The 25,692-nt window shown below is 43.6% G+C and overlaps 1 protein-coding gene across 2 annotated transcripts in view; it reads left to right on the top strand.

The window, feature by feature from the left end:
• The first annotated feature begins 4,542 nt into the window (after nt 1–4,542).
• Nucleotides 4,543–25,692, top strand: part of BTBD8 (BTB domain containing 8) — a 153,462-nt gene continuing 132,312 nt past the window's right edge. For both annotated transcript variants that reach the window (XM_088444894.1, XM_088444895.1), the window contains exons 1-3: nt 4,543–4,942; nt 6,867–7,049; nt 9,150–9,364. In XM_088444894.1, the coding sequence (XP_088301020.1) occupies nt 4,788–4,942; nt 6,867–7,049; nt 9,150–9,364 (553 nt within the window). In that variant the 5' untranslated portion in view covers nt 4,543–4,787. The remainder of the gene's footprint in view (nt 4,943–6,866; nt 7,050–9,149; nt 9,365–25,692) is intronic.

Raw genomic sequence — 25,692 nt, forward strand, 5'->3', positions numbered from 1 at the left:
AGGTGAAACGGAGCTGGAGGTGACACAGGTCAGAGGGCAGGTGAGACCTAGGAGGCTAGAGGGGACATGAGGCAGGAGGCTGGAGATGATAAAAGAGAGCTGGAGGCAATACGGGGAAGGATCCTGGAGAGACACAGGTAGCTGGAGGGGACATGTGGCAGGAGGTGACACAGGGAGCAGGAGGCAGGAGGAGATACAGGGCAGGAAGCTGGAATGGTGCAGGCATCTGGAGGTGACACAGCGAGCAGGAGGCTGGAATGACGCAGAGATCTGGGGAAGGCACATGGCAGGAAGAAGGAGGAGACATGGGGCAGGAAGCTGAAATGGCACAGGGATCTGGGGGAGACAAGGGCAGGAAGCTGGAGAAGATACAGGGCAGGAAGCTGGAATGATGCAGAGATCTGGGGGAGACACAGGGCATGAAGCTGGAATACTGCAGGGATCTGAAGGCGACACAGGGAGCAGGAGGCTGGAGATGACAGGGAGCAGCAGGCTGGGGCTGACACGGGTCATGTAGCTGGAAAGACATAGGGATAGATGGGACACGGAACAGGCAGCCCAGTGCCTCCCTATATATCATCCACTGCCTCTGCCCATTATCCTCTACCTGTCATTCAGTGCCTTTCACCCTCTACCTGGTGTCACCCACTGCCTCTCCATGTCGCCACTACCTGTCATCCACTAACTCTCCCCGACACCCTACTCTCCCCGACACCCTAAACCTGGTGGCGTCACCCACTGATTCTCCCTGTCACCCTCTTCCCGTCACCTTCTGCCTCTCCCTCTCTCTCCTGTCAACCTCTGCGCAAAAAATGCCCCCTTCCATCATGGTTTCCCCCCTGTAATTTTGTTCTTGTAACCCCCCTGTGGCTGGAGATAGGTAGAGGATGCTACCGGGCCATTCCGTTTATGTTACACACATAATTGGAGCAACTGATAACCATATTCTGGCTGTCTCTCCCGGGCACAGAATGTAGATGATGATTCTGCCCGGCCATGTTGATAGGCTGTTGATTGGTGGAAGGCTCTGTTCATCCACCAGTCACAGTGGTTTGGATTTCCACCAATCAGCTATCCACCAATCAGAATACATGAGGTTGCAGAGACACACTAGGGATGGAGAAGGCTGCTGGTAGAGTGAGTACCTTGTTTGGGTCACCTCACAGGTTAGAAATCAGCAATGTAAATTTTATTGTACTGATATATATATATATATATATAATTTTTTTTAACACGACCAGATTAGGGGTCCCTCTCCTAGGGTAGATGGACTCCCTCTTCACACACACAGCAGCCGGAAAAATAGTACACCAGTCTGGTGTCTCGTACCAGCTGGTCGGTACCAGTCTTTATTGTGCAATGTAAAAGGAAAACAAAACATAAAAGTAAATGCTAGCCTGTCTGGGCGCTAACTAAACAAGAGGTTCCCTCTATAAAGAAATAATGGGGCCTACTGTCTCCACCATCAACACAAGCGTATGCACAAGACTTATAGGTAGTTTTCACCAAGTGTCTCTGAGCCAGCCAGTCTGCTTGCTCTCCCAGGTATGAGACAGTGGCTTACAATCACACACAGCCTATATCAGCTAGTTCCAGGTGCAGAACCTAATGATCCTTCTAACAGGTCAAAAAGCACAAAACCTGGAGTGGCCTATGGATGGAGCCCTCCCTCTCCTCACATCCACACCTCCAAGACCCAAACCGGCTGTTCAAAAAGCCGACACTCAAATCTGCTTCACTGCAGACTTTTCTCTTGGGGTTTTTTAGAACACATAGGTCAAAAACCTAGGACAATTGTATCTAGAGTTGTGTGCTCATTGGAATACACACATGCAGTCTATGCAACTGAGGTCAAAGCAGAAAATAGAGCTGTGCAGATGGGATAAAAGTGGTGTGGATGAGGGGAGGAGACACAGCAGCGTGGATAGGTGAGACACAAAAATGTGTAGAGGAGGGAAGGTTATGCAGTACAGAGGGGGGGTAGCCAAAGTAATGCAGATGGGTGGAAAACAGTGGTGGGGATGGGGGGAAACAGAGTGGCACAGTTTGGGGGGACAGCGACGTGGATGGGGGAAGAGAGTGGCATGGACATGGGAAGACAGAGCAGTGCAGATGGGTAAAGACAGATTGGTGCGGATAAGGGAATACAGACAAACACAAATAGGAGAACACACAACAGTAGGGATGGGAAGACAGATTAGTGTGGATGGGTAGGAAGACAGAGTAGTGCGGGTGGGGGGAGGAAACAGAGTTGCACAGTTGGGGGGGGACAGAGTTGTGCAGATGGAGGAAGAAAGAGTTCCACAGAGGAAAGGAAGACAGCGGCGTGGCTTAGCGGAAGGCAGTGGTGCATACGGAAACAGCATGGATGCAGGGAGGTGCAGATGGAGAAATACAGATTGGTGCGGATGAGAGAACACAAACTACCATAGTTCGGAGACCACACAGCAGTAGGGATTGGGGAAGACAGAGTGGTGTGGGTGGTGGGAGGAGACAGAGTTGCACGGTTGGAGGACCAGAGTAGTGCAGATGGAGGAAGAAAGAGTGCCACAGATCAGAGAAAGACAGCAGTGGCTGTGGAGAAGGCGCGGATGCAGGGCGGTGCGGCTGGGGAAAAATATTGGTGCGGATGAGGGAACACAGACTATCACAGTGCCAGACGGCTGTAGGCATGTGGGGTAGCGGCAGCAGCGGTGGTGCAGAGCAGTGGCAGCGGTGCAGTGCAAAGGGGGCATCAGTGGGCGTCAGAGGGCTCACTGGTAGTGCATATGCACCTATGAAAATCAAATCAATAAGTCACAGATACACGAATGCAGCAGTGAGATCTACGAATCTATGTAAAAAATTGTGTGTAAAAAAAAGCGTAGCCCCGCCCCCCCCCAAAAAAAACCAGCACCGGGCTATGGAGCCCCAGTACTGGTTGTGCTAAATACAGGGGACAAACGACGGAGGTCCCCCGTATTAAGCACAACCAGCACCAGGCTTTTCGGAACCAGTCCTGGTTGCCAAAATACGGGGGACAAATGATGTAGAGCCCCCGTATTTAGCGCAACCAGCACAGGGCTCTGAGCCGGTCCTGGTTCTGGGAATACAGTGGGAAAAAATGCGCAAGGTCCCCCCCGTATTTCCCAGAACCAGCACCGGACTCTTTCTAGCAGGGGGGGGTGATGCCACTGCCAGGGGAGCCCTTTCACCGGGCCCCCAGCCGAAGCATCACCCCTGACTGCTAGTCAACCCAGGCCAGGTGCCTCCCCGTCGCCGACTGAATGCCCGCCAACTTGCGCTGGCTGTATTTAAGCCAGCGGAGGGGGCGGGGCGATGACGTCGTGAGCCGTGATTGGCTCGTGGTGGCCATCTTCGAATTTCAAAAATGGCGCTGAGGCACCATTTTTGAAAAGGGCACGCTCGGCTCTCACCGTTGAATTCAATGGTGAGAACTGCTCATTGGCTGAGAGGTGGAAGGCTCACCTCTCTCAGCCAATGAGCGCTCCGCACTGGGATTTCTGGACTGAAATCCTGCAGCTGAGCTGTCATTTGGGTAGTAGTGTCCTCTCCGTGGACTCGGGTAATTAGTTTTTATTTTTGCCAAGACCGTGGATTGTGTGAAGAGGACCTGATCAACGCATAGGAGGAGGTGAGTATGGAATTGTTATTACAGGTACTCCCCATTGGATTACCTACTGGAGAAGAGGACAGAATGGCTTCAGGGATACATAGGTGAGTTTGTGAGATAGTGTGTGCATGTGTGAGTACATGTGTGTGCATGTATGTTTTAATAAAATTATACTTTTCTACGGTGTGTTGTGTGTTTATTTTAATATTGCTTTTGCTGTGGAACTAATAGTACCAGTAAACCCGTAATGCTCCGCATGCTGATACTTGTGGTTCTCCAAGTACCAGCATGCAGGGGGAGGCTTGCTGGGAACTGTAGTTCCACAGCAAAAGACAATATTTATATTTTCATATGCACCACACTTACATAATCAACCCAGCACTCACCAAACGGCCGTGGTGCTAGATGCCTGCGTCCCAGCAGCACAAATACCCCATTTAATGCCAAGGTTTTAGGGAGACTGCTTGTAGCATGCTCCCTAAGAAGTACCAGGGCTTTACGGATCTTATAAAAGAGTTTTGCATTTTGTAAATCCTCTGAGCGCTGTTTTTTTGAACCACTGGACTGTATATACAGTTAGCCACCATCAAATAAACATAAGTATGATTTCAGAAGTTTAATAGTGTATTATTTATAGAACTAAACAATGTTTTGTATCCAATTTTAAAACATCGGTACTTCCAATATTTTCTTTCCATGTCCCATCCACTGAGCCGAAGGGACTATGTTGCTGCTTATGCTTTTTATATACCGTTACTGTATTATCTTCCCGGCCACGTGTTTCTATGCGTCCAGTAGGAAGCCAACGACGGCCGGTTTCCGCACTCCATTGGGCAATAGCGCTTGGTGTAGTTACTTCCGGGAATGACGTCACCGAGCCGGGTACTAGCTCAGGTTCGAATGCTAGAGTACAAGGTGCACACTGCACAGCATTGCTGCATCGTCATGTCCCCGGCGCTCTGGCAGTCTGTGCTCTGCTCTCCGTGCTGTGATGCTCTGGAGCCGGCCTGTTCTCTGTGGCTCTGAGCGGTTGCCTTGGTAACGGACCCTTGTATTGTAGTGCTGGGAACTCTGCTAACACACAGGGAAGAGAGGCACTAGCTGCATCCAGGCACAGAGCTGTGTGTAGCTGCAGCTGAGGCTACGTGAATAGGAAATTATTGAAAGTTTATTAATGACTCTGCCCTGTAATGTCAACAAATTAAAGCCCCTTGTAATGGCATCAGCAGCTGGCCGGCCAGAGATGAAGGGCTTTTATGCCAAAGATGTGGCGGAGCGGCGCAGGCTTAGAGATGTACTGAGTGACCAGCTCAGCAGAGATGTGCTCAGGTAATGTATGTGTGGGTATTAAAGGCCTGCCTCTTACCCTGGGGTAATACTTCATAGCTGAGCGCACGCAGACATGGGAGATGCAGAGTTGTACTCATTTCAGTGGTAATAACACTAATGGTTGTAATGGGGCATTCTTATCTAGGGAAAGTTCTGTGAGGGCTCTTCCATGCAGCTGCGAGCTATGCAGTGTTGGACATAAGCGAGAATATGTCTGTTTGGAGGTGTATCTCTTACACGGGTGTGACACGTCATACTGGTGACTTGGATGCCGCCTGTCAAAAGACAGTGGCATCCCGAGGCTCTGTAAGTATAATAACCCTCCTCCCTTCACCCCCTGTCTCTATCCCTCCTCCCCGCATTCTAACCCCCCCTCCTTAGGGCCTAAACTTAACCCCCCCTTCCTTAGGGGCCTAAACCTAACCCCTCCCCCTTAGTGCCTAGCCCTAACCCCCCCCCCCCATGGTGCCTAAATCTAACACTCCCCCCCCCCAACCCCCTGGCATAAACAATACTTAGCCGCTATAGCTACGTTCGGGATGCCGGCTGTCAGGATTCCGGTGCCGGTCCTCTGGCTGTGGTTCGGGATTTCGACTGCCAGCATCCCGTACGGCGGCATATTAATTACATCCCCTTTTGCACAGTGTGTACGACTGTTCATGCAGTCGTATTTTTATGTTGCTGCTTATGCTTTTTATATAGCGTTACTGTATTATCTTCCCGGCCACATGTTTCTATGCGTCCAGTAGGAAACCAACGACGGCTGGTTTCCGCACTCCATTGGGCAATAGCGCTTGGTGTAGTTACTTCCGGGAATGACGTCACCGAGCCGGCTTTTTATGTGCGTGCACATTTCTTTGGAGCAATATAACCTCCATTAACTTCCAACTCTTTCAGATCCTCCTAACTTTAAACACATTGGGGGGAAATCCACGCGCCGTTGTCCCATCTAAAGTGATGGGAGATTGGAGAGTATTTAGTTGTTTTTTTGTGCCCATGCCTTTTTGAACATGTTGCGCCTAAATAGACAGGGTTTAGCCTTGTAAAGTGGCTAAACCCATCTAAAGTCCTGGTTGTCACGCCCAAAACCAGGACTTATCGCTGCCACCTCAGGAGAGTGCAAGAAGAAATCTGCGCGCTTGTGATGTTTGCGGCTGATCGGAGCAGCAATTGAATTGATTTGTTGGTTGCCCATTACTAAGAGTCGTGGGCGAAAACAATTGAATACCAAACATGGAATGTTTAATCTTTAATCTTATTTTTGTGCGCGATTCTCTTAAAAATGTAGCTACAGATTTAAGCTTTTTGCCCTAAAAGCTTATAACCTCTATGGAATTAGTTAACTTTTACATTGTATCAGCTTTCTACAACATTTCGTGGATAGCGGCTATGCACACATAGATGATGGATAACAAGTTGCTGGATTTCATCTAAATTAGGTTGGCGTAACCTTTATGGTCTGTTGAGCAATTTAAGCTGTATACACACGTAAAGATTTTCTGGTCTAACCAACTAGTTGATTGGTTGGAATGAAAATCTGGTAACGTATGGGAGTAACTGATGATCAGCAACTTGCTCCTAAATGCCAGAAAACAGATGAAAATGGTCAGACAAGTTTGTTAAATGTTTGATCTAAACAATTTGTTCAAACAACAGTTTTTGTCCATTTTCCTGCATTTGGGAGCAAATTGCTGATTGTCTTTTGCTGTCATACCTTACCAGATATTCATTTCAACCAATCGACTAGTTGGATGGTTGGACAGAAAATCTTTGTGTGTATGCAGCTTTACTATTTCATTCAAAATCTGATCTGAAAGGTTTTACTGTTCGGCGGATGGGAAGTGAGGGTGGCCAATGACTAACATGGGAGCATGTATGTTATCTACTAAAATCAATATACTACTAACTCCTGTTTCTTCTGTAGGCTTTTAAATGATGAAATCCACACAGATTTCACCCTGAATGTTGGACAGACAAAGTTTAAAGTGCACAAGGCTGTTCTTTGCGCCAGAGCGCCGTCATTCTATATGCTTGTTACCAGGCAGGAAACAGAGAATTTCTTTACTGTGCAGAATGTGGAGTCCGCAGAAATAAAGGCTTTTCTAAAGTAAGTTCCAGGTTACTTCAAAGATACATTTTTGGGTCTGGTGAAAATATTCTTCCTGTAAATTAATTCCAAAGCTCTAGGAAAATTGTAAAATGATGATCAAAACAGTCTAGGTATATGGAAAACGTATAGCAAGTTTATAGTGTTGAAATTAACAAAGATTAAACACAATATTATAGTATGTAATGAAATACCCACAAATGACTTTCCCAATGCACTGTCATACGGTTGCAAAAGCAATAGAAAGTTGAACTGTTATTCATATATGTTCTAACTCAGGGGTCAGGGAACTTTTTTCCCTTTTACCCCAAAATATATTTAGATACACCGACGTTGCCCCCTTGATTTGAAAGGAAGGAAATCATATAATAGTGCCCCCATAGTTATGCCCCTTTTGTAGTGCCCTCATAGTTATGCCCCTTTAGTAGTGCCCCCATATAATGCCCCTGTAGTGCCGCTTGTACAAAAAACAAAAAAACACCTTAATCCCCGCTCCTGCATCCGCTGCCGTCCTGTCCGCCCGGCTGCTCCTCGGAACTATGGGAGAGACGTCATGACGTCTCTCCCATAGTACGCATGGAGAGAGCCGAAAGCTGGAGTTCAGAAGAGAACTCCAGCCTCCGGCTAACGTGTCGCTGCAGGGAAGGAGCCAGGCGCCCGCTGGTAATAACATCTCAGCGGGCGTCCGGCTTAGAGCCTCCCTGCGGCACAGCCGGGCATGCATATGAATCATTCTATATTATAGAATGATTCATATGCATACCCGGCTGTCCGTCCATTACCCCCAGGAATTTCATTTTTACCCCATGTGGGGTAATTTACCTCTTTTCCCTGACCACTGTTCTAACTAATGAAGAAAAAAAAAAAAAGAATAATAATGGTATAAAAATAAGATCTTCAACATTAACCCAAATGTACCACTCCAACTGTTAATGGAGATTTAGTCCCCATGAAAATTGTTTTTACTTCTGTGTGTGTGTTGCCTTAGGTGAGTGCACAAAGGCACATTTTCAAGTGTAAAGTACCACTTAATGCAGACCTTAAATGGTAACTTTATGCAAAAACGTTGTGTAATCAAAATAATCGATCTGATTTCTGCACTGTATTGGAAAACAATACTTGAAACAAGACAGTATGAAATCATTTTGTTGAAAACCTTGAAACACACTATTGCTTCATTTTGACAGAGGTCCTAAATAACTGACCTTCCTACTGCTGGACACTATAAAATTATCGGGACAGATCGCCCCGATAATTGTACTGTGTGTGCGCGGGCAACCAAGGGTAAAATATTGATCTGTCGGGCATGCCAGATCGTCCAGCATGCCCATCCGATGCAATAATTTGTAAGTTAAATGTCGGCGGCATCGAGCAGTGTATGCCCAGCCGCTGCTGACTGACAGACATTTCCCCTGTTCCTTCACAGGGAAGGATCGGGGAAATGTCTCCTCCCCTGGGGCGGAGCGCAGATATCGGGGCCAATTCACTGTGAGATGTCTGTGTATGCCTGTGATATCTGCAGGGTGTCGGGCTGCCAGATAAAATGTTTGTTGGTCTGACATGCATTTTATCTGTTATTGTATGCCCAGCATTAGTGGCCTCTGTAACCATGGACATAGTGAATGCAAACAATTTGTAGTCAGATTGGCTATATAGCACAGCTGCTGTATGTTGCCCTCCCTGCACATGTTTATGCTGCTTTAAAAAGCAGTATTTTGGGCTGGCTATAGAGTCATTTTTAAACTTGTTCATAAAGGTTTGCAACAAAAATGTATTCAGCTCCTAATCAAATATACATTTTTAAGAGAATCGGGGACAAACCCCCCCCCCAGAAGCAGTGTATAGGATGATTAGCATAGCGAGTCTGATAATTATACAGCAGTTCAAAAGGACCATATTGGCCCAAAGAAACAGAACTGTAACATCCAAAGCTGTTTACTAAAATAAATAATAGAATTATGAATGCACAGTAGTTCGATTCTCTGTCCTGTTTATACAAATTTGTTTTATTATTCAGATTATTATTCTGTTAATAATGGTTAGCCTTGAGTCTAGTAGTACTGTTTTATTTATTCATATATTTTTCTTTTTTTTTTAAAGGATGGTCTATGCCTCTCTCTGGAGTGTTAGGGAGATCGAAGACCACAGTCTTCAGATGTTAAATGCTCAATCTGCTAACTGCCCACATCACAATGATGACAAATGCAGTGATCTGCCCAGTACCACGCTTTCTGCTATAGAAAACACTGGCATTAATGGCAATAACAAATCTCTGGCTCCTAATGTGTATCCTAAGGACAGCTACAACTGTGACGGTAAGATTTAAATAACTTGAGTCAAGTGAGCAAATCATTGGCTCAGAAAACTGTGTGTAAATGGTAAATATAGAAGTGTGTTCTCCAGAAATAGATTCTTTCTTGAATAGTTGTACCAATAGAGCTGTTTCAAGCACTCCCTAACTTTTTTACGCTGTCAGGGGTATATTTACTAAAGTGATGGTTTTTAGAAGTGGAGTTGTTGCCCATAGCAACCAATCAGATTATAGCTATTATCTTCTAGACTAGGGGTGGGCAATAAGCGGTCCCCAGATGTAAAACTACACATACCAGCATGCCCTGCCAGAGTTTTGCTATTTAGTCATGCTAAAAATGTTGCAAAGCATGCTGGGATTTGTAGTTCACAAACAGCTGGAGGGCCGCTTCTTGACCACCCCTGTTCTAGAAGCTGCTAGATACAAAAGTAGAATCTGATTGGTTGCTATGGGCAATATCTCCACTTCTAAAAAACCACACTTTAGTAAATCTATCCCTCAGTTAGTTATTCCGCATAAAACTTCACACACTCCTACACTAATTGTCTTTAACAAGAGTGAAAGAATTGGCCAGTATATGGAAATTCTGTCATGGCATTGGCTTTCATTACTGCAAGTGCTAAATTATGTACAATATTGTCTGCATAAAAAGATCATTAAATTATGGTGTGTTCCTCATTTGAAACCACATTGACTTTTGTTGCTTATGTAATCGTTTTTTACTGAAATTTTAAATCAAATATTCTGCTTCAAGAACCTTCTTCTGGATAATTAAATGAAATGGGAATTGCTGTTATGTTGTATTCCTGCAATCCCCAAAGGTGCAGGGGCCAAACAATTATGAAGACTCATTCATCTACTCTACAGTTTTCGCATATTGTACATTGGCCAAGTCAACTGAAATGCTTGAATATAAAGGATATACAGTTGCAGACATTAGCCCACTCATGACTGAAAAATGCCAATACACAGGCACGGTTAGGGACAACATAAATATGGGGGGTGCACAGACACTCAAAGCTGGCACCTATGGTTGTAGGTATCTCATCAAGCCACATCTGCTCAAAAAATGGGACTCTCAGCATTCTGATGGCATTTTTGTATTTTTAACCTTAAATATGCAGTTCAGTTTTGGGCACCACTTCTCAAAAGGATGTCCTAGACATGGAGATTGCAGAGAGAGGCAACTGGGTGGCAGGGAAATTCTCATTAATGAATAAAGAGTATTAGTTACATTTATTTGCAGCAGATAAGGTTCAAGGGCATATGATCCCAATGTATAAATATATATTAATAATCTATAATTACAATTCTGTGTCTCTTTGAGGTTTAGGTCCCCACAGTGAACAGAAGCTTAAAGAAAAGAGATTAAGGGGTCTATCTACTAAGGGATGCCGGCTGTCCATACACTGACAGCGGTATCTCGATGGTGCCAATCCCAACAGGGGAATGATGAGTAATTTTCCCCTGTCCTACTTACCCCCTAACTCTACCCTCCTTTCCTGCACCCTCATACTAACCCGCCCCCCTTAGTACCTAACCCTAATCACCCCCCAGTGGTGCCTGAACCTACCCCCCCCCCCCAACCTCCTCCTTCATGCAGGCTAACCCTAAGTCCCACTGGGGTGCCTAAACCTAACACTCCTTACTTACTGTAAGAGCCATGAAACATGTTTCTGCAAGACCTGCTATTGGCAGGACTAAAATTAACAAAATGAAAATAAAAAATATAAAGACAGGATTGAACAATTTCCTAACGCATGAAAATGTACAGGGCTATTGTTGATAATAACAATGTAGTATATTGCTCTTGGGAACTGTCCGATTCCCATTCTGACGCCAGATGCACTGTGTGCGTTCTAGAGGGTTTTTTGTTATTGCCTCCCTCTGGATCAATTAGAGTTTTTAAAGATGAATTCCAATGACCTATGTTTTTCATCCTAAACAAGTATGTGCTGTAATTGTATGTAATATATACTGTTTATTCATGCAATACATTTTGATGATCTGCGGGGAGACTTCAAATCGTGGAGAAAGTTAAAATAAACCGAACAGCACCTAACTGTAATTTTTCTAGCACAGCCTGTAAATTGGCAGCAAATTGAATGGTTGGCACTTTATCCCTCTTCCAGAATCCAAAAATCTCCCTCCTTCCCCCAAATATTTTCACGCAGGAACCTGTGGTCATGTAAAATATGCTTTTCATTAATGTCTAGCTTTTTTAAGTAGGAACCAAAACTGATTAGGACACCCGCAAAATATATTTAGGTTTTTCATGGCTTAACTAATTAAGTGACTGGGTAATAAACGTTTGGCAGGATTAATAATCATTTTGTATTATGTTACACCTGGAATGCCTGATTATTCTGTGGTTTCTGTTGTGTTTTGTTTCCTTGTTGGAAGTCTAATATTAGATTGTCTCTGAGGATCTCTGTAACAGACACAGCTCACACCCTTCTGGATTTTGTTACTTGGCAAGAAATAACTTAAGAAGTAATCTTTTAGACATTGAATCCCCTTACAGGTTGAGTTTCCCATATCCAAATATTCCACAATACAGATTTTTTTTTTTTTTGGCATGACTGAGATAATGAAACCTTTTTTATTTTTGATAGCGCAATGTATATACATTTTGTTTAAGGCACAACATTATTAAAAATATAGTATAAAACTATCTTCCGGTTTTGTGTAACGAGGTGTATATGAAACATAAATTAATTTCATGTATGTACACAAACTTTGGTTGAGCAACAACATGATTGAAAATGTTGTATAAAATTACCTGCAGGCTGTATGTGTATAAAACATAAAAGCATTCTGTGTTTAGATTTGGGTTCTATTCCCAAGATCTCATAATGGTATGCAATTATTCCAAAATACGGAATATTCTGATATCTAAAATGCACCTGGTCCCAAGCATTCTGGATATGGGAGACTCAACATGTATTTTATGCAGCAAGGTCTATGAAAAAGGCAGTGGACATTTTTTTTAAAACTTAAGAATCTAAAAAAACAACAAAAATCTACAGATCGGATATAAACTAAAAATAGTTGGTGTGAAAGTAATACAGGTTGAGTCTCCCATATCCAAATATTCCGAAATACAGAATATTCCGAATTACGGAATAATTTTGGCATGACTGAGTTAATAAAACCTTTGATTTTTGATGGTTCAATGTACACAAACTTTGTCTAAGGCACAAATTATAAAAAATATAGTATAAAATTACCTTCAGGCTGTGTGTATAGGGTGTAAATGAAACATAAATTTATTTCATGTATGTACACAAACTTTGCTTGAGCCACAAAATTATTGAAAATATTGTATAAAATGAGCTGCAGGCTGTGTGTATAAGGTGCATATAACACATATATGCATTCTGTGTGTATATTGGGGTCCCATTCCCAAGATATTTCATTATGATATGCAATTATTCCAAAATACGGAATATTTCGTTATCCAAAATACCCCTGGTCCCAAGCATTTTGGATATGGGAGACTCAACCTGTACAATAGATCTGCTGTTATATGGGGTTTTTTGTTTTTGCAGTAGAAATAATAATAAAACAAAGTCTCCCAAATGTGTTGTACTGGCAAAAAAAGTCATCTATTCTTGTATTTTTATTTAAAATCAGGTCATTTTTATTTGCAATAATACATTTTGCAAAGAAGCAGAAGAACAAAAAATGTGCACCAGGAAAATACCCCTTTTTTTTGTTCTTCTGCTTCTTTGCAAACTGTATTATTGTGGTATTCACAAAAATTACATGGTAGCACCGCCAACCTAGAGTCTTACAAATATTGCAATAGTTAAAGAGATAATTAAAGTAATAATACAAAAACCAACGTCATTCTTATGTTATTATTTTGTATATCCAATGTTATTAGTTCGGACTCCATCAACCTTTGCTGAATAGCAATTTTATTTGCAATAAGATAAAACAAAGACAAATGACAACAGAAAAACAAATACAAATAAGCAGTGTTGCAAAGGTAATAAGATCTGTAAAGGTGCGTACACACTAGATGAATTGCTGCATGAGTGATATCATCTAGTGTTTCCCTGGCAGGTGTGTGCTCAATGTCGTTAACAACATTGAGCACACACACTGAACGATATCATGCATGCTATCGTTCAGTGCCGTGCTTCCTCTCTCATCCCCGAACATGGCCTGCATGTTCGGGCGATGAACGACAAAGACCAACGTCCTGCAGGAGCACGCATAGTTGGTTGTTATATTTGCGTAAAAACTGGACTCAATAATGAACGATTACGATATCATTATCGTTCAGTCGTTCAGAATATCGTCTAGTGTGTACGCACCTTTAGATACAACTATGATTAGGAAAAAATACCTCCCATCACCAATAAACCAGTGTATGATAGTAGATAAAGCAAAAAATAGGGTTTGGACTGAAATCGGTCAATCTAAACCCATTCCATGAAACCAAAGCAGCCTAAAGCTGCAGAAAGGGGGAGAGGTGTGTGCAGGGCAAGGCACTAAGAGGGCCAGATATATATACACTGTAAGAGGTGACATCCTTCTGGCTTTGGCAGAGACAGACACCATTGATCCTAGAGTTTGATATTTATAAACAGCGTTCCTGCTAGTGTAAGGTTCCTTTTATGGTTCAGAGTCATTGACCAGGGCCTTCCAAGTATGTAGAAATGGGTGCTCAAGTGTAAGTCAAGTCCTAGCAATATCAACCTCCGCCACAGTAGAGAGTACAAACACATACTGATGAATAATTTTGATTAAGATTTTTTTCCTTTTAAGGGCAAAAATACAGATTTTGTGGTCCTTCGGTGCAATTATCCTAATACACTTCCAAACCATCTCCAAAAAGGTATCCCAGGAAAGACTCATAGCATGTGCTAAAGTTAGGTGACCGTCGAAGCCGGATAATTGGCTGAGACAGGATCAGTTTAAAATCAGATCTGCACGACGCCATTTTGCGAATGGCAATGAGACGCCATTTTGCGACTGGCAGCCCAGCGCCATTTTAGTGAAACTCGCCACTATAAGTACATACGGGGATGCTATTATTTAGCGTCGTGTGATTCCCACGCAATAGAAAGAAGTTTAAAAAGTCCTCACCACATAAATACAGACAGTCACTAAAACATATAAAATAATTGCCTGCAAAACACGCACCATAATGTACTCCACAAAACATATAGTCGCACAACGCTCACTAGCGTCTTTTCCCAATTCCCCAATACTTGCACACTTACATGAAAGGTTCCCTAGTATTAAAGTGTAATATTCAAGATTTATTCAGTGATTATTAATGTTGTGTAATAAAGGTTATTTGATATCTAAGGTTTAGTACATGGTAAGCAGACCGTGTCTGGTGTTGTACTGATCCACTGTGTCTCCACAGATTTCCGGTACCATCGGTGAGAAGATCGGAACATGCATCTGCAAACTATGGACTATAGAGAGTTAAAACACTAAAATGTACTCTGTAATGTTAGCAGCTTAGATTAGCATGCAACGGGAAGAAGGACACAAAGGGCGGTTGGAGGCTGTTTGTGTCCATTTGAAATTGTCCAATAAACTATCCTGTAACAGAAACACCTTTTAAGAAGAACCAATGGAATCATGCCAAACTTGCCTATTGTATTGCCAATTCCTGAAAGAGTATATATGTGCGCTCTCTGACCCCAGTCTGGAGTCTTCTTGCTGTTCTGTTGACGGAGGTTTCTAATGCTGATGCCGGTATCTGGGCCCGGAGCGCGTGCGTATATAACAACTATACCTTGGGTCTGTATGATTTATTTTTGCGCTAATTGTCTTTAGATCACAGCGTGTAACCATCTGTTTTTATGTTGAATAATAACTTTTTGTGCTTTGGAACCACATTCAAAGTCTGAAGGCATTTATTTACTGTGCGACTCATTACGCTAAATTGTGACAATTTTAGAAGGTATAGGTAGGATTGCATAGAGGTTTAAATGAGGTATCAATAGTTGGGGGCTCGCAGTGTTAATCACGCCACCGGTCACTCGGTAGCGATCTCTCAGCAAAAGGGTGGAGGCGCCTAACAGGAGAACGCATTGTGCTTTCGAAATCTGTTACCACTGTTGTTGCTGAGAGTCCGCTACCTGTTATTGTGACTTTAGGAGCGCTGATTGAGGATCCAGGGACGAGGGAGGAAAAAGTTTGTTTTCCTTCATCGATATTTTTTTTTTTGTTTTGTTTTGTCTATTAAAAAGGGGAAGTTGCATTATTGTGTATGCGACTAAGTGGCACTATAGCGTAAAAGTCATAATATGTATTGTGTAGTAGTCGCATTATTGTGTATGCGACTAGTCGCACAATAGCGTATACGTATTTCCTGTATTGCTGCCACGTGTTTTAAACAAAGCCGTTGAGATTGCATTATCAGTGTTGCCAATAGCTGGGTGAACGTGTATTCTTTTTCTGTGCAGGAAAAAGTGTGTAACAGTGAGTATTTGTTGCTTTAGGGTGTAACACGGTTCCTAAAATGTTAACGGTATCGTAGGTCCCTTAAGTACTAGGCGTAGGAGACGGCCTAGTGACTCTGTAGTAGCTTACCGTTTACTATACACATAGCAGGTGTATGGGTTGTTATTTTTGTTAGGGTTCGGCTCTCAGTGTGATTACAGTATTCAGTAATCAGTTAGGCTTATTTGAGCACTGTAATTGAACCGCATAGTTTTGGCTAAACTGTGATTGTGAACTGAAGAGAGGGTGGACGAAATCAACTGGAAAAAAAGGGTAAGTATTACCCCCTAGCAGTTGAAAGGTAGTCAAAAAGGGTTTCTGCGTGGAAGCAGCTTCTTCCACAGGTGCGTGGAAGCACTAGATATTCTTCCATAGGGTTTGTGGATACGCCCTGTTTCCAAGATGTCCACAGGTAAGTGAAAGTGTCTTGAGTGTCTTTCACCGGTTTAAATCTTTATTGAAAAATGTAGGGGTTTTCCCAAGATGGGAGCCACGCAAACAGTAGAGATGTTAGTTGATGATGTGCTGCTGTGGGAGGCGCCGCTTGGGTCAGCACTCCGTGTTATGCATACTAAGTACGGTGCTTATGCAATTAGGTACTGTGATGTATGGTTTAAGATGACGATGAAGAGTGTTAGACTGTTTCCCAGTATTGGTAGCTTTGATAAGGATGTATTGAACAATGTCCGAGATAGCATCAGTATGGTGCGCTCTTGAGTGAAAAAGGTAAAGTATAACGAGTATTTAAAATTATGGCCGCATGAAGGGGATGCATGGCTTAAAGGTGTACTAGCGTTGCAAGCACGATACCAGAAAGTACACCCGCAGCGCTAAACTGCAGTGCGTGCGTGCGCGCCGCGAGATAGCAAGCACGTGCAGCAAGGTAGCGTTGTGGAAGGTATTGCCAGTGGTCCACGTGCACCACCGCCGCCCTATGCAGACGGGGGTGCAGGTATAGTTGTTGAAAAAACCCATAAAAATGTAACAAGTAATTTGTACCCTCTCTTAAGTAATCATAAGGAAAATGTTTATGATGCGGATGATGAGCCTATTGTTATGTCTGCCATTTCCCATGCTGTACACATGTTAGATGCTCCACCACAGCAAGCACAAGGGGTGCCGCCATCTTCATCAGTGATAGTACAGGAAGTGTTAACATCCACTGCACCCGTAGAGGAAGTTGTTAACCCTATACGTAGCAGTAATAGACTAAACTCCCAGCCAGGTAATAAGGTCAAAAGTAGCAGTGTGGCCGGTCTGCATCCTATCCGGACAATAACTGTTCCGAATGGGAATGCGGATGCGAACGGTGTAGTGCCCACAAGGGAGGTAGCAATGCATTGTCCTTGGACAAGAGCGGAGCTAAATTCCATAATGAATGATTTCCCTGATCCTAAAAAGAATTTAGCCAAATGTCCAAATTTTGAAAAAGTTGGGTAGTTCTCACGAGCCAACCAATAAAGATTGGCGAGTGGTGTTAAGGGCTTGTCTTCCACGCAATACCGACGTGACAAAATGTATCACTGATTGTGTACTGGATGGAGATGTTCCCTTAACAGATTAAGTTAACCAAGGTAACATTTCCCACATTGTAACTCAATTGGACGTATATTTTCTAGTAGTAGTTAACTGGAGCAAAATTTTCACCATAAAGCAAAAAGAGAGTGAATCTGCAGAGGATTATTGTAACTGAGCTCTGCAGGCTATCACCTAGTACACTGGGTTAGAAGATATTACAGATAGCACTCATCACAGGGGAATGACTGTCACTGTACTTATGGATGGTCTAAAAGAGAACCTAAAGACCCGAGTTCAGACCTCGCAGCCTGGCTGGAGGGGAGTCACTGTAGACACCTTCATAGAATCCGCTATTGAACATGATAAGAACATCTCTAATAAGAGCGAGACCCAGAGCCTGAAACTAATGGCTGTTAGTATTCAAGCTCTAGAAGGAATGACTGTAACATCACAGCCAGCAGACACACCTGCACAGCTACACGTCCTCACCAATCCTGCACCACCGCAAACACAGCCCTACCCCACTTATCACACACAACCACAACATACTATGTACAACCACCATATTTCCCTCAATATCCTTAACCACACCCACCATCCTTCCCATCTGCTCAACCCACACAGCAATCCTTTCATCCACCCCACTCACGAAAGTGCTTTAATTGCAACCAACTGGGACATGTAAGTAGGAACTGCATGGTGAAGAGGGTAGGACCCCCTAACCAGGGAGTACCTGGATATCCCCATAAGGCATATACACAGAGAACATTAAATGTCCAACAGACACCAGCTCCAATTGTGGCCGTGAATGCTGTATTGGAGAGTGGGAGTCAACGCTAGGGGTCAGGTCATACCTGTAGTCTACAGATAGTCAGGTTAACGGGAAGTACTAGGGAAGAACCGGTAATGATTGATGTAGCTGGTACTAAATATCCTTTTCTTGTAGACACAGGGGCGACCAGGTCAGTGATAAAATCTCCCGGTAATTTACAGGTAACCAACGAGACAGTACCAGCAATGGGTGTAACGGGTAAAGTGCAACATTCTCCTTTAACAAAATCCACAGAGGTCACTATCGGGCCGTTGCATACCAGGCATTCTTTTCTCCTGGCAGCAGCGGCTCCTACTAACCTACTGGGAAGGGATTTGTTATGTAAGATGGGATGTGTCATATATTGTACCCCTGATGATGTATTTTTAGATATCCCAGAGAGAGTTGCGGACGAGGTGAGGGATATGTTGGACACTCCCCAAAGGATAATGTATCACTCTACCGGTTTATGTGAAAATCTATCTCTGGTAGATCAAATGTTATCCCAAATTCCAGATTCACTTTGGACCAAGGATGGACAGGACACTGGATTAATGGCAAACGTAAGTCCCGTAATGGTAAATTTAAAAAGCGGTAGGCAAGCTCCAAAAATTCCCCACTACCCATTAAAACAGGAGGTAGAATTAGGGGTTTTTCCCATAATTGAGTGATTGTTACAGCAGGGAATTTTAGTTCGTACAGCTAGTGTAGCCAACAGTCCCATCTTTCCTGTAAAGAAGAGTGGTGGGAGGGATTATAGGCTGGTACAAGACCTTAGAGGGGTTAATAAGGTGGTAGAGAGCCAAATCCAGCTGTCATTCTCATGCAGATCCCACCAAATGCAACCCATTTCACTGTCATTGACCTCTGTTCTGCTTTCTTCTCTGTGCCTCTTCATCCCGTCAGTACCTATTCGCCTTTACATACAGGGGTGTACAATACACATGGACACGATTGCCCCAAGGTTTCATAGACAGCCCCAGTATCTTTTCCCAGGCCTTACACGACTGTTTACAATCTTTTCAACCTGCTAATGGATCTGTTCTAATACAATATGTGGACGATTTATTGTTATGTTCTGATTCGTTTGTCATGTTTAAATGATACTAAACTTTTGTTGCTTCATCTCTCGCAAACAGGACACAAGGTTGCCAAGGACAAACTACAGCCATGCCAGTCCAGGGTAAAATATTTGGGACATTGCCTAACTCAGGGGTTACTACATCTCACAAACGACAGAATCCAGGCCATACAGAACATGACACTGCCGCAGAATCAACAGCAAATTCGTACCTTCTTGGGAATGTGTGGATACTGAAGAATGTGGATCCCATGTTTTTCTCTTTTACCCTTGCCATTACAGGACTTAGGGCCTCATTCAGAGGCGGTCGTTAGATGCAAGTGGTTGCTCTGAATCAGGGCGGCCACTTGCATCCTGAACGGCCGCCTCCTTGTCGATCGTTAAGCTGTGGGTTAACACCCACAGCTCTAACGACCGACATGGGTGATGGTCGAGATGGTCAAGACCATCGGGGCTTATGACCAGACCCTAGGGTAGGGTCTGGGCACTCGTAAGCCCCAGGGAGCTTCCTGCTCTGTTTGAGCAGGAAGTTCCCAGCTGACATCAGCAATGATGTCAGTGGGGCCGCCCCCAAACAGCAAGCGTTCCAACTGGAACGCCTCCGTTTGGCCGGGTACGCCCCCGGCCCGCCCAGCAAACGGGGTGAGCTGTCACTCAACATCGACAGCTCGCCCCGTCTGCTACAAGACCCCTAATGACGGAGCGCCCGTCGTTAGCCGGGTCTCGCGCATCCGCACGACGGAGCCGGCTCCGTCGTGCACATGCTCTGTGGGGCAACATCGAGTCGGTTGTGAGTGCACAGAGCTCACGACCGACTCTGAATGAGCTCCTTAGTCTCTTCCTCAAAGCCCGATCGTGTCATACACACAGAGGAATCAGAGCAGGCTTTCCTTAATCTTAAGGATAGTCTGACAAGAGCACCTGCATTGGGAATACCTGATTATGAAAAACCTTTTGGTTTGTGTTGTACGGAAGCCGATGGTTGCGCAGCAGGTGTCCTCACACAAAAACATGGTGATGCACAATTGGACACTGTGGCAAGATCACTCCCAACGTGTTTAAGAAGTGTAGCAGCAACTGCTCTATTGGTCAGTAAGAGTGAGGATGTAGTACTAGGCCATGATATGATAGTCTATACTCCCCATGCTGTATCTGCTTTGCTAAACTCTGCCCAAACCAGCCATGTCTCCTCAGCTAGGTTCACAAAATGGGAACTAGCCTTAATAGCACCTGCAAACATCACCATCAAAAGGTGCAGTACGTTAAACCCAGCTACGTATTTACCATATGTGCAACATGATGCACAAAGGGTGGAGAGAGGTGAGCTGCTGGCAGCAGGTGAGTTCTGCAGGTATATTAATGCACATGATTGTATGGAATATCTGAATCAAACCTTTACTGCAAGACCTGACATACGGGATACACCTTTAGAAAATGTAGATGTGACATTTTACATGGATGGGAGTTGTCATAGACAAACTCACACTGGAGAGTTATGTACAGGTTATGCTGTTGTAAATGACGAAGACATCATAGAAGCCGCACCTTTAGGACCACCACACTCGGCCCAAGTGGCGGAACTAGTGGCACTAAAGAGAGCATGTGAATTAGCGTAAGGTAAATCTGCTAATATCTACACTGACTCTAGGTACACCTTCGGGGTAGTACATGATTTCGGTGCCTTATGGCATCCGAGAAAATTTATGATAGCAGCAGGCACACCAATTGCACATTCCAAACATATAAAAGGACTACTAACAGCAATCCAATTGCCAAAGGCAGTGGCAGTAATTAAGTGTAAAACCCATACATGTGAAGATGATACGGTGTCACTGGGCAACAACAGGGCAGACGAAACTGCAAAATGGGCAGCAGGGTTAAAATGAATGTACCAACTGAACAAATCATGACTTTCCAAACAATTGATATGCTGACATTAATTGAGATGCAAAATTTGTGTTCTATCCAGGAAAGGTCAGCCTGGAGGTCCAAGGGATGTGGGCAAGAGTTCTCTGGAAGGACGGACAAGGTAAGCCAGTGGCTCTCAAGGCATACTACCCCAGCCTGGCTGAGGCAGCGCACGGTCTGACTCATTTGGGAAAGCAAGGTTTGTGCAAATTGGTGAGAGCATACTGGTGCGCACTGGGTTTTTCTTCTCAAGCAGAAAAGAGAGCAATGTCCTTGTTGACCTGCTTGAGGAAAAACATTGGGAAAACGATCCCTACCAAACCATCCCATATTCCCCCGACTGACGGACCTTTCCAGGTAATACAAATTGATTTCGTCCAATTACCACCCTGCAGGAATCTCAAGTATGTATTAGTGTGCACTGATGTGTTTTCCAATTGGGTTGAGGCATACCCAGCTGCTACTAATACTGCTGCGTTTACTGCCAAGAAAATTGTTCAGGAGTTTGTGTGCAGATACGGTATCCCTAAAATTATTGAGAGTGATAGGGGTACTCATTTCACAGGTGATGTTTTTCAAAATATGTGTAAGCTGATGGGTATTAATAATCAACTTCACACCCCCTACCGACCGCAAGCCAGTGCCAAGGTGGAGAGGATGAACGGAACTTTTAAAAATAAACTAAGTAAAATCATTGCAGAGACTGGAATAGAATGGCCAGAAGCATTACCGTTGGTCCTACATAGCATAAGGACCACTCCTAGACCCCCTCTAAATCTGTCCCCCTTTTAAATACTGTTTGGTAGACTACCTCATTTGATTATAAGTCCGCAGGAAGATTTGAAAGGTAACAACGAGGTAACTGTAAGGTACCTTATAACAATGAGTAAAGAGTTAAAACAGCAACAGCAGAAACTGAAATTGTTGTCCCATGATATGCCTGGAACAAACTGTCATGATGTTGAACTTGGAGAGTATGTTATGATCAGAAATTTCTTGCGTTCTGGTTGTTTGACTGATCGTTGGGAAGGTCCGTATCAGGTGTTGCTGACGAGTACCACATCTTTGAAGGTGGCCGAGAGAGATACCTGGGTCCATTCCACTCGCTGCAAAAAGGTCAACCAACTGGTGGAGAAACAAGGCGGAGACGAGGCTGATAACGTGGACCTGTCGATCGCGAGCTTGTTCCGGGAGGATTAAAAGGTGGCAGTGAGATACCTGAGGTAAAGAAATTTGCAGGTCCTTGCTGCGGCAATGGACTGGTCTGTGTTCATTTTTATATTCTCTTCCAGAGTTTCCATCATCCTGTTTTTTTCTGGGATTTCTGGTTTCTGTGACGGGGGACCGATAGAGGAGATGGGAGCTGATGGCAGAATTGATGGAGTAGAGTCGAAAGGAGGAGTGCTATGCCAATCAGGGGAGTGTTTGACCAATCTTAGTACTGTAATTGTTAAGAGATCTGCTATTTTGGATACTCGGAGACAGGTCTATCGTCTGAGGATTATTGTATGTGTGAGTTTTGTGGGTCCTTAATTGATGAGAGATGCATCCAACGGTGTCACCCCAAGTATAATCAGTATTGGGGTGGGTATCCTTTAGACGATTATCACACCATGGTGGGCAAAATTTTGAACCGAACCGACTGTTGGGTGTGCTCTCACGTTCCCCAAGGACAGCATAATGTAGGATTGGTGCCCTTCCTGTTAAATATCTCTGAAATCCTAGAATTACAAAAAGGGTAGACACTGGATGGAAAATGTCTTAATACCAAACCACCCCATTTTAAACTCCACCAGCACCAAGTAGATAAATCACTTTTATGTTTAAACATCACCAACTCCAATGAACCAGGAAGTTGGGAGGTGACTGGGAATAATCAGACATTGACCTTCTCACAAAGAGCTGACCGTGAGCCTATGAATTATGAACTGTTACGGAAAATTAGGTCAGGTGGAAGACACTTCCCGTATAAATAAACACTGAGTAACACCAAATAAATGGTTGGTAGAATACCAGAAGGGTACTGTGCTAAGGTTATACAACCAGAAACATTGCATGCAATTGAATGCATTGATGCATTCTATTCCTTATGTTCTCCCCGATGTATATTTTGTATGTGGAAAGAAAGCGTATAAGTGGCTCTCTCCGAGTTCCGAAGGTTTGTGTTATCTGGGAAGAGTAGTCCCAGAGGTTATGACCCTCACACATGTTGAAATGCTTGGTATTCATAAAAATACACCATCACCGTTTCTTCACACACAGTATGAACACAGAGGCAACAGAAATATGATACCCGATGATGTGCATAAAGCCACACAGTTAATTAGTGAGACAACTGGCTTTCAAGTTTTGGTAGCACTGGATCCCACCATGATCGCTCGGGGTACACAAAATTTTAGATGTATCCAAGATCTTGCTAAATTAAAAGATAATATCACCGAGATGTATGATGACACATTCAGGTATACAGGTAGGGAGTTGCAAGCATACAAGAAAGAACTGGTGCAACACAGACTAGTGTTAAATTATTTAACAGCTGTCACTGGAGGGTTTTGCATAACCTTGGCCACCCAATTTGGAGTAAAGTTTTCCACTTACATCACAAATGATACCAGCGACCCCAAGGAGGTGATAGACTGGAAGATGGATGAAATTCTGCAGTTAAAATGGGAATTTCGAAAGAACCATAATGCTTCAGTGGCTGAAGTAGACGAGAAGGTAGAGGAATGGGTTTCATGGTTGAACCCAGTGAAATGGTTCTCAAGTCTAGGAGAGTGGGTCCAGGAAATGATTGCGAGCATAGGTAAACTCCTGATCCTCATGCTGGTTGTCATCATAGTAATTGGCATATGTGTCAGGTGTGTTCTTACTGTGTTGAAGTGTGGAAAATGTAAAGATAAGGTAAACCGGAAGAACGAAATTATGATGGTGGTCAGTAGTGACAATATGAATACTGAGGTAAATGTAGAACTGCATTACATCCCTGAACTAGGAAATACTATCGTATAATGTATTATATTTAGACATGCATATAATGTATTATTAAAATGTTATTTTAAAACATCTTAAATAATGTAAGTCCCTATTCTCCCCCCCCTCAAGACTTCCTTTATAGGATTGGTGCATCCCCACATCTTTCCCAAGAATCCCAAGATCCGTGGTGTGCGTATAAGGGTAGTTTTATGTCCCCTCCTAGAGACACATTATTGATGGATTAAGAACCACCTTGTGCCATCCCATAATATAACATTAAATAATATGTCATAATGTAAGCCTAAAATTAATTTTAAAAGTCAGAGCATGATAGCATGTTGTTTGCTATCAAAGGGTGGACTGTCGAAGCCGGATAATTGGCTGAGACGGGATCAGTTTAAAATCAGATCTGCGCGACGCCATTTTGCGAATGGCAATGAGACGCCATTTTGCGACTGGCCGCCCAGCGCCATTTTAGTGAAACTCGCCACTATAAGTACATACGGCGATGCTATTATTTAGCGTCATGCGATTCCCAGGCAATAGAAAGAAGTTAAAAAGTCCTCACCACATAAATACAGACAGTCACTAAAACATGTAAAATAATTGCCTGCAAAACACGCACCATAGTGTACTCCACAAAACGTATAGTCGCACAACGCTAACTAGCGTCTTTTCCCAATTCCCCAATACTTACACACTGCACACTTACATGAAAGGTTCCCTAGTATTAAAGTGTAATATTCAAGGTTTGTTCAGTGGTTATTAATGTTGTGTAATAAAGGTTATTTGATATCCAAGGTTTAGTACATGGTAAGCAGACCGTGTCTGGTGTTGTACTGATCCACTGTGTCTCCACAGATTTCCGGTACCATCGGTGAGAAGATCGGAACATGCATCTGCAAACTATGGACTATAGAGAGTTAAAACACTAAAATGTACTCTGTAATGTTAGCAGCTTAGATTAGCATGCAGCGGGAAGGACGACACAAAGGGCGGTTGGAGGCTGTTTGTGTCCATTTGAAATTGTCCAATAAACTATCCTGTAACAGAAACACCTTTAAGAAGAACCAATGGAATCATGCCAAACTTGCCTATTGTATTGCCAATTCCTGAAAGAGTATATATGTGCGCTCTCTGACCCCAGTCTGGAGTCTTCTTGCTGTGCTGTCGACGGAGGTTTCTAATGCTGATGCCGGTATCTGGGCCCGGAGCGCGTGCGTATATAACAACTATACCTTGGGTCTGTATGATTTATTTGCACTAATTGTCTTTAGATCACAGCGTGTAACCATCTGTTTTTATGTTGAATAATAACTTTTTGTGCTTTGGAACCACATTCAAAGTCTGAAGGCATTTATTTACTGTGCGACTCATTACGCTAAATTGCGACAATTTTAGAAGGTATAGGTAGGATTGAATAGAGGTTTAAATGAGGTATCAATATGACCTAGGACAATCTGTACCAAAACACAGGCCTATAGTGAAAAGCCTCAGAGGTGTGAGATAAACCTATGAGTCAAGTACAAATGTATCTGCTGGTAGCACAGGCAGAAAGTAGCTTCCC

This window comes from Taudactylus pleione, unplaced genomic scaffold, assembly GCF_031769625.1.
Source record: "Taudactylus pleione unplaced genomic scaffold, aTauple2 ptg000373l, whole genome shotgun sequence".
In the NCBI taxonomy this organism is placed as follows: domain Eukaryota; kingdom Metazoa; phylum Chordata; class Amphibia; order Anura; family Myobatrachidae; genus Taudactylus; species Taudactylus pleione.